Here is a 10,473-nt window from a genome sequence, read left to right on the forward strand (position 1 = left end):
AATCCCCAAAATGGTAGGTTTGAATCATCGACCTGGCCATTCGTACCCATACAAATCAAAGAACCGCCCTCAATGGCAGGAGTTCCCAACTTACTCAGGATTGAGGTAATGTTACCTATGGTCATCCTAGTGAAGTGAAATCTCTGTCACGAACGATGTTATATAACGAGACGTTAACACTTACAAGGGGTTATTTATAGAGTTTAAACGCTGACAACTATCATGATTGCGTTATGGCTCACTACTGCTTTTGTCGCGGTATGGGCATTGTCACATCTTCTTATCTTGTTGATACTCCCAAGGTATGCGTCTGAGCTTGATTCAGCTGAAGTTATCAACGCGTTTTACCCATCTTGCAATCTTTTATTATGGCTATCACTCTGTGGCCGCAATCTCCAAGTGATTACCGCATTCACTTGATCACCACAACTTCCATTCGATGGACGCATGCGATCACCACATGCATTCGTCTATGCAATAGCTCGGTTTTCAGCGCATGTGTTTGTCTTTGCGTTCGCCTGGCTTCAACGCATGCGTTTGATTGCGAGTGCTTATTTCCAACGCATGCGTTTGATTCCTACAATAGCTACAAAAATAGATACTTTGGCACAGAGTAACGCATAATATTGGGTCGGTGAGGATTTAGGTGTTAATCGATGCAAAAATCAATTTTTCACAAATTCTAAGTATTATCACCACGTTTTCTACTTGTTAGCCCTCATAATTCTAAATAAATGACTCATAATAACTGGCATTTATGCCAGTTATCATAATGTGACGTACTATTTGTGTTTTCATTGTATTTCTATTTGATACTATTTGTGACATATACTATCGACTCTCATATTAGTTTTGTTTTCAAATATATATGTAATATGCATTATGTGCTTATTTGAGCAATTAAGTGAAGCGAATACAATTTCAAACAATGGTCATGTTAATTGTTAAATATTAAGGGTTGTCAAATCAAATCATATCAATATTTTATTTTTAATACCTCTATTCCATAAGTATTAAAATGTGAAATAGTATCTTGAATTCTGAATCACAATCACAAATTAAGAGAGAAACCTAAACATGATTGATAAGGAAGAAAAGGGAAGTTAACAAATAATTGATTTTTGATTTGTATTAAAAAATTACTATTTATAACGGTAATGATTTATAACTAAATATAAATTTTACCTAATAGCAAATAGTAATAACTACTAAGTGGCAAAATGTAAATAATTAACTATTAAATATAGCAATTTTTCTAAGAATATTATTAAAAAAAAAAGGAAAACATCAAACCGACCAATCGAGGTCGGCCGGTTGTGTTTCTACTCAGTCGATGGTCGGACCGGTTTGGTCAGATTCAAAACCGATTCTTCTCGGTTCGACGTCGGTCTGGTCGGAAAACTGACCCCAACCGACCAATGATCACCCCTAACAAACACTTTTTGACTAATAAGATTGGTATAATAAATGGTAAATTTAGTATATCGATTATATAACTAGATATACTGATACTAAAATATAAAGTAACTGATACTCCAAACATAAATTATATAAGATACACTATTGATATGTCTATTGTAAAATTGGAATGAAAAACAACAAAAATTAAATTTAATAATTTTTTGAAAAATTTTCATAAATAGGAAAAATATCAAACTATTTACAGAATTGACAAAAAAATATTTATAGGCATTAATAGACCTTTATTAACCTCTATCAATGATAGTATCAATGACAGACTTCTATTAGCATCAATCAGTAATACGTCTATATATGATAATCACAACTATAATTAAATTTTAGTATTTGTGTTAATATTTTTCTTAATTTTCTATTTTCGAAAATCTCCCAAATTGTTATTAGGTTTGTAAATTTCAATAAATTATTGCTAAATTTGTAATTATTTTTTTTTCACTGTTTTTGTAATTGATCTGATTTTACCATAGCGTTTTTTTTTTTTATAAAAAAAAGGTAAAAAGTAAAGGAAAAAAAAAAAGGTAAAAAAAAGGAATATCCAATTTGGAGTACTGTAGGTGTGCATATAGTGGCGTTCCACTCTCATTATCGAACCCTATGCTGAGCTTCTGAAGCCCTAGCGAGCGATGGCTTCACGCAGACTCTTATCTTCTCTTCTTCGATCGTCGGCACGGCGGTCTTCTTCCAGATCTCCGATCTCATCCCCCAACCCCAGGATTCCATTGTCTAACACTTCTCGCGCTTCCCCTTATGGCTACCTCCTCAACCGTGTGGCTCAGTACGCCACCTCCGCCGCCGCTGCTTCACCACCGTCCCCACCACCATCCGCTAAGCCGGACGCGGGAAAGAGCGGCAAGATCACTGACGAGTTCACTGGCGCCGGCGCGATCGGCCAGGTTTGTCAAGTGATTGGAGCCGTCGTCGATGTCAGATTCGATGAAGGGTTGCCTCCAATTCTTACGGCGCTTGAGGTGCTTGATCACTCGATCCGTTTGGTGCTGGAGGTGGCGCAGCATTTGGGAGAGAATATGGTCAGGACTATTGCTATGGATGGTACGGAAGGGCTCGTTCGAGGGCAGAAAGTGCTCAACACTGGTTCTCCTATCACTGTAAGATATGATTTTGACTGTGGTAATGGTACTGATTTGATGAGATTTGGGTTGATTTTGTCGATTCTTGTTGTTTATTTTCATCTTCTTTCTATTTGTCTGGATTGGTTGAAATCGAAGTTGTGTTTACATGGGATGTTGAAATGGATGTGGCTAACAATTTGTAGATCTTCACGCTCCCCAAACGCTATGCTCTTTCGTATTGTATTATTGTCTTTTTATTGTCAACATCAAATAAATTTTGCAAAATATTAGTTCAGTTTCGCCCGCTTGAACTTAAACACTGAAAAATTTATTACTCGCCTATACTATAGGATGAACCCGAAAGGGTGTCGGTAATTGTAGACCTCTCTATGTTATACTGTTACTATTTTAGTGTGTGCAACGCTAGAAATTTCCCCGCTGTTATGTATCTCAATTTGTGCATTTTCACGTGAATGATGGTGGAAAATTGATTTTTATCTCAAAGTGTTTATCAAACGGACATAAATTGGTTTTCATCTTTATGTGGATCAAATAATATTCTTAAGATAGTGCGTCCCAATCTAATCTTCTCGTCATTGCAGGTTCCAGTTGGTAGAGCTACTCTTGGACGTATTATAAATGTCATTGGAGAGCCTATTGATGAGAAAGGCGACCTTAGTAAGAATCTAGTTATACTATCTTGTCAATGTTTTGATATAACATCATATATAATCTGATGGTGTTAATCTGTTTGAACAGAGACCGATCACTATTTGCCTATTCACAGAGAAGCCCCAGCCTTTGTTGAGCAAGCAACTGAGCAGCAAATTCTTGTAACTGGTATTAAGGTAAGTTGTCTGGATGGAGTACATTCTTGTTATCTTTTCTTGTTCCGTTTGGACTCAGAACTAGATTATTTGGTGGAACTGAGTTCTAATTTATTAATGTTGCCATGTTTCACAGGTCGTTGACCTTCTTGCTCCATATCAAAGAGGAGGAAAGATTGGGCTCTTTGGTGGTGCTGGTGTGGGAAAAACTGTGCTTATCATGGAACTTATCAACAATGTTGCGAAAGCTCATGGTTTGTTTTTGTTAAAACGATGTGCAGGCATTAGTTGATGTGTCCTTGGTGTTGTATCTAATGTCACATTCTCTATTTTAACAGGTGGTTTCTCAGTGTTTGCTGGTGTTGGAGAACGCACTCGAGAGGGTAATGATTTGTACAGAGAAATGATTGAGAGTGGTGTCATTAAGCTTGGTGATAAACAGGTAATGGGGGGACATTCCACTGCAATTTTTTTTTGTTTGTTGCATCTTATGACTCACGGCTTTTACATTGTGTTACACTTAAATTATTATTTTGGTTGAAGCTGTATTGATACTTGATACATTTCTTCTGTTTAACTAGGCTGATAGCAAATGTGCTCTTGTGTATGGTCAAATGAATGAGCCCCCTGGTGCACGTGCTCGTGTTGGTCTTACTGGACTAACTGTGGCCGAACACTTCCGTGATGCTGAAGGACAGGATGTGCTTCTCTTCATTGACAACATTTTCCGCTTTACCCAGGTAAATTTGCTAGAACACGTTATCTACCAGAAAATGTCTATTAATTTGCATTTGACTGATTCTTAGGATGAGAACATGTCATCATCACACTTTCACCATCTTGCAGGCTAACTCAGAGGTGTCTGCACTGCTTGGACGTATTCCATCTGCTGTCGGTTACCAACCAACCTTGGCTACTGATCTGGGAGGCCTTCAAGAACGTATTACCACCACTAAGAAAGGATCTATTACTTCTGTACAAGCTATCTATGTGCCTGCTGATGATTTGACTGATCCTGCCCCTGCTACCACCTTTGCTCACTTGGATGCTACAACTGTGTTGTCCCGTCAGGTAGGAATTTAAAGATTCTTGTGTATGATAAAGATTTTTCGAGTTTCATAGCTGATTTTCCAATTATATTACTATTACCGTTCTTTGTATAGATTTCGGAGCTTGGTATTTATCCTGCTGTGGATCCTCTCGATTCTACATCTCGTATGCTCTCTCCTCATATTTTGGGAGAGGATCACTATAATACTGCTCGTGGAGTACAGAAGGTTCTCCAGAACTACAAAAATTTGCAAGATATTATTGCCATTCTGGGAATGGACGAGCTCAGTGAAGATGATAAGTTAACTGTTGCTCGTGCTCGTAAAATCCAACGGTTCTTGAGCCAGCCTTTCCATGTCGCTGAAGTATTTACTGGGGCACCTGGCAAATATGTGGAGCTGAAAGAAAGTATCAACAGTTTCCAGGTACCGTCCTGTTTCTTTGTATTACCTCTCTCATGCATATCTGATTTCTCAATTTCCTTGTTTGACTTGTAAATTCTTGGGTCTTTGATTTCTGGCTACTCCTAGTGTAAAGTTTTCAATCCTTGCCTTTTTCTCTAATTTTCTAGGGGGAGCTCAGTTGCTCAGTTCTTTTCTAAAATGAAAATTTTAATCTTTAGGGAGTAATTTCTGGTTTCATTTATTTCTTGATTTTTAAGCTTGCTACTTTCATTCGGATCCATGTCTTGATTCACTCTCTACTTAATTTATGGTCCTCTTTAAATAGATACAGATGACTGAGTTGTACGCTTATGAAGGAAACTTGAACAGTTGTCTTATGTGTGGACTTAATTCTGGATTTAATTGATATCAGGTTTTAGAGAAATTTTCCAACTACTTATTGTGGAGATATTTTTCTGTCTTATAGCTAGAATGAGGGGATTTAGGTTATGGTTGCTTGTATGGGCTTGTCAACCAGATTATGTGTTTGCTAAGTTACATAAATCTAAAAAAGCTACATAAATCAGCCCATTTTTTGAGTAACCAACTCATGTACACGAGACCTCAAAGGTTATTGGCATGTAGTTCAATGGTGATTGACCGAATCCCCATTCCCCATGTTTTTGGTACTTCAAAAACAAACTCATGTACCAAACCTACGGTACATACTTTTTAAAAAATTTTAAACGCATGAGCTACATATGTCCAAAATCTTCAACCCATGGTCTAGAACTGCTATACAATTCCAAATTTTCAATTCATTTGATATTGTTGCCTTTCCAAAATCGTGAATCGAACATCCTATAGCCTTTATGGTCATTGTAGGGTAGGTATGTTTGCCTTCTTCTCTGGGATTTTGTGCAACGATTCTTGTTTTTTTTTGTTTTTTTTTAATTTGCACCTTTGCTCTACAAGTCTGCAAAAGTTGTAAATCCAAACGTGAGGTTATTGCATATTTTTGTGAATCCGAATGTGAGATTATTGCATATTTTGTAGGTTTGTTTTTGTGAATGTAATAATGTAAGGATGTTTTGGATTAAAAAAATCCTGAAATTCAAATCCCCCGTCTGAAATGTTGTAAAATGCATGTAAATTTCTTTATTAACGAGTGTTCTTTTCTACCCCTCTTGCTTGACACAGGGAGTTTTGGATGGAAAGTATGACGACCTTCCCGAACAATCATTCTACATGGTTGGAGGCATTGAAGAGGTGATTGCCAAGGCCGAGAAGATTGCCAAGGAATCTGCTGCCTAATTATCATTATCATCATTGACGTCGTCCTATTTCACAACTCCCCATTTTTCTCCTTGTAATTGTGAAGATCAATAATTTAGGCGATGTTGGCAAATGTTGTCTGTCAACAAGATTTTCATTTATATATATTTTTTTGGAGATGTCTTGTACCAAGATCTTCCCCTTGCCATTTTAGTGTGTTGAAGAGAAATTTAACTGACTGGCCTGCCCCTTTTTTTTGTTGTTCTTTGAATAAGGGGGAAAATGGATTCAGAACTTTTGTATACTTTCTTTTCCCAATCAATTCCAAAACGTTGGATGCAGTTTAGAAGTTATTATGTTCATTACTCATTCCCACAATGCTGTTGGAAGCAGGGAGAAGCCACAGAAAAGATATTCTTGTCATTGCCAATGCTCATAACATTCTTCTGTGTTTGAAAATGTTGCTGGAAAGGGAGCAATGGGAATTTCCAATGTTCATTGGAAGACATTTGTTGGTTGCTTACTACATGAGCTTGGAATTCTTAGGGTTTTGAATCTGAGCTGACAAAATTTACTATTGAGACTATCAGTCCTGGAAGTTTGAATGAAAATCTCAACCAAAAAACTTTTTATATTGGCTCAATTGGGGTAACGCATCACATATGAATTGGTAGAAATGTCTTGACCTGAAAGTTTCCTCCCTTTGTCCATAAAATACATTATATTAGGAGAGATGATGTCTTGATGCCATTTATTACCTACAAAGTCTAGACATTTTATGATTAATACTTTTTTATATAAAAATATGATAAAAAAAGTTAAAATTTAGATATTATCTTTGTAGACTTCCTTTCAAATTTATTTTTAACTTTTTATACTTTTATGGCCTGAGTGCATGGCTATTTGATTTTGAAGTTACAATTATTCAAAATTATCCTTCAAGTCCTAGTTGTCAATCTATGTGATCCATTCTCCACGTGGAGCAACCATTGTAGCTCAATCGTCGATTGAAGTCCAATCGCCATCGTAGCCTATTGATTTGGCAAAATCCACACACAATCCAACTTGAACATGCCTTCGTACAAAATGATGAAAAAACTGATTCACAAATATTTGGTGCGGATGAAGAAAACGTAATGAGAGAACTTTGTAATTGCTCAAGAAAGAAGATGACATTGGGTCACACAATAGTAGCAATAAAACTCATTACGCTGAAATTACTCCTCTCCAATTTGAAGAAAACAGAGGATTCCTTAAAGATAAAATCCAAAATTGTAGCTTTCAAACATGGAAAGAGTTGGCAACATTGTTCAAATCAATGATGGGTGTTACTTAGCCACTATGATTCTATTGAGCAACCAAGTTTGAAGGAAGGTCACTCCAAAAGTAGCGATACATATATATCGAAAACATTTATTTTAGCCTCCACAAACTACTTAGAGCGGGTTTCAAATTAGAGACCCATCGATGAAGATAATTTTAAATAACTGTTATTTACTTCTTTTTCAACTACTCTTTATAATTTATTTGCCAAATAATTAAACACTATTAACCTGCTATCCCATCTATGTTAGTACATAACGGTTCAATAACTATTTTTTAAAGTTAAGTCAGAGACGATTTAGAATCATTTTGCAAAATTGTGAGAGATTAATGTCTATTTGATAACTATTTCGTTTTTTGTTTGTGAATTTTTTAAAATTAAGTCTATTTTCTCATCATTTCTTACAATCAGTTGCATCTTTCTTAAGTAAATTCTTAGCCAAATTTCAAAAACAAAAACAAATTTTTTAAAAGTTATTTTTTTTAGTTTTTAAAATTTGGCTTAATTTTTTAAACAATTGATAAATAGTAGATAATAAATGAAGAAATTTAGAGGTGGAAACAGTGTCAATAAGACTTAATTTTTAAAACCAAAAAACTAAAAACCAAAGGTTATCAAATGAAACCTTAAACGTTGTTTTGAAACTTCTAAGTTCAAATAGATATCAACTCAAAATCTTATCATCAAAAGTACATTTTATCCCATATGTTTTTAGGGTCTAGTTATGAGGTGGTTGATGTTAAATTTCAACTTAACAAAAGTTTTATAAAAAATTTTAGTTATAAAGACCTAATTTGGTGACCATTTGGTTTTTTGTTTGTTTTTGTTTTTTAAATTAAGCTTATTTCCTCCATATTTCTTACAATGATTTGCATCTTTCTTAAGTACAATAGTTGAATTCTTAACTGAGGTATTTTTAAATATAAAAAATATTTAAAAATATTTATACTTTATAGTAAAAAATTTCAAAAGTGGTTGTATTTTAGGATTTTTCTATTTATAAGAATTTTCTTTTTTTTAGAAAAAAACATGGATGAAAAGTAGATAACAAATCAATAAATGTGGAGGTGAAAGTAATGTCCATAACTTAATTTTAAAAGACAAAAACTAAAAACAAAATGATTACCAAACGAGATTAAAGTTAATTAATTAGAACAAATATTGACCAACAGATAATTAAAATTTCTACTCCTAGTGTTATTGAATTAAAAATGATAATATTAAAACTTAGAAAACAAAGAATAGTCGAAAGTATCAAAGCGAAAATTAAAACATGAAAAGTTTGAAAATTAAAATATGTAAAGTTCAACTTTTTATTTATTTATTTATAGTTGAATTATACAAAATACCTATAAGCTTTATATTTTGTTTCAGAAATACGTCCATATTTTCAAAAAAACATTAAAATACCCTTAAACTTCTAAAATGAGTTTTACTGTTAGTTAAAAAAAATATTGTTATACGAACAAACACGGTTAATATTGTCTTACTTCTTCATGTTCTTTTTTTTCCCTCCTTTCTCTACTTCACTATGTTTTTTTTTTTTAACCGTTTGACATTTGTTTATTTCTAAATAAATAAATATGTGCAATTTGGTAAGATATATGGACTATAATTAGAAAAAAGAGAATAAAGGAAGGACCAAAGAATTTTAAGACTTAAAAAATGTCTTAACAAAATTGTACAATAATAGTCAAGGGGAGATTTTGATTATAGAATTTTGTATGATTTTGATTTAGGACTTAAATATTTTAACAAAGTTATACTTATGAAATCTTCAAACAAATTTATCATCATACTAAGGGCAGAAACATTTTAAAACTTTTTTTTTTTATATAAAAAAATCTAGAGTTATTTTTGCAACGAGGTTTTAATTGTTTCTATTCATATACTAATGGTGAGAGTATTTTTGAACATTTTTTAAATTTAAAGGTATTTTTGAATCTTTAGAAAGTTTTCATCCAAAACTAATGGTAAGAGTATTTTTAAATTTCTTTTGAAAGTTTATGAGTATTTTTTGAAACTTTTGAATGTTCAAGGATATTTTTGACACAAAGTACATTTTTTTTTAATAATTTAGTCTATATTTTTTATGGTTTAAATCCTATTTTGATTACTGAACTTTGAATCTTATTTTTTTGGTCCTTAAACTTTCAACAATGCTCGTTTTAGCTCCTAAAGTTTTAAAAAGGGTTTATTTTGGTCTCAACTATTAAGATCATGCTAACTCATTTATTTTGGTCTCAACTATTAAGATCATGCTAACTCTTTAAGGATGAAATTGCATATTGTTGGACTGGTATGACAACCTTAGAGGGGAGGAGGGGGTTAATAGGGTTTAATTAAAACTTTTTCTTAAAGTATACTCAATTTGATCTAATTAGATATTTTTAAATTAAATTAATAAAAAAACTTTAATTTATGCAAAATAACAAGATTGATAAAAAAAAAAAAAGTATGTGATAATCTATTTAATCAATATCAACCAACAAGAGCAAATAATTAAAATTAAGTGCAAAAATAACTGGAAAAGAGTTAGAGAAGGAGACACTGTGATTTTTATAGTAGTTCGATCAGACACAACCTACATCCACTTTCCCAAGCGCCTCTTGAAACTTCGATTAAAAAACTTCTTTGACTCTTTCACGGATGAGAGTTGAATTTCTACCTTGCTCCTTTTACGGGTTCAAGAGCAAACCCGATTCTTTCCCACGGGTTTGGATCCTACCGTTACAATTTTTTTAAGCCTTTAAATCACAAAATAAAACTCTATAAAAAGAGTGGGTATACAAATTTGAGCTCACACTCTTTAATCCTCACAATACAATAGAAATTTCTCTCAAGAATAAATAAGATGAAAAGAAAGAAAATTAGAAGCTTGTAAAAAGAATAACAATGATGACTTTTTTTTGCTAATTTTGAGGATCGTAAAATGTGAAAATTTAAAATAATTTTGGAGAAGATGAAATATAAAAAGATAGGGAAGTAGGAAAAAATGGATTTTAATTTAGACTATTGGATTGTTCAAAAAGTTAAATTGAATGGTAGAGATTTAAACTTAACTA

General features: G+C 33.2%; 1 protein-coding gene across 1 annotated transcript; it reads left to right on the plus strand.

The window, feature by feature from the left end:
- Positions 1-2,052: 2,052 nt before the first annotated feature.
- On the plus strand, positions 2,053-6,437 carry LOC120067364 (ATP synthase subunit beta, mitochondrial-like). The gene is made up of 9 exons (XM_039018940.1): positions 2,053-2,585; positions 3,152-3,227; positions 3,309-3,397; positions 3,513-3,630; positions 3,715-3,818; positions 3,958-4,116; positions 4,223-4,447; positions 4,540-4,851; positions 6,010-6,437. The coding sequence occupies exons 1-9, from the start codon at positions 2,103-2,105 to the stop codon at positions 6,121-6,123; spliced, it is 1,680 nt and encodes a 559-aa protein (XP_038874868.1). The 5' UTR covers positions 2,053-2,102; the 3' UTR covers positions 6,124-6,437.
- The last annotated feature ends 4,036 nt before the right edge of the window (positions 6,438-10,473 follow it).

This window comes from Benincasa hispida, chromosome 12 (assembly GCF_009727055.1).
Source record: "Benincasa hispida cultivar B227 chromosome 12, ASM972705v1, whole genome shotgun sequence".
Taxonomy (NCBI): domain Eukaryota; kingdom Viridiplantae; phylum Streptophyta; class Magnoliopsida; order Cucurbitales; family Cucurbitaceae; genus Benincasa; species Benincasa hispida.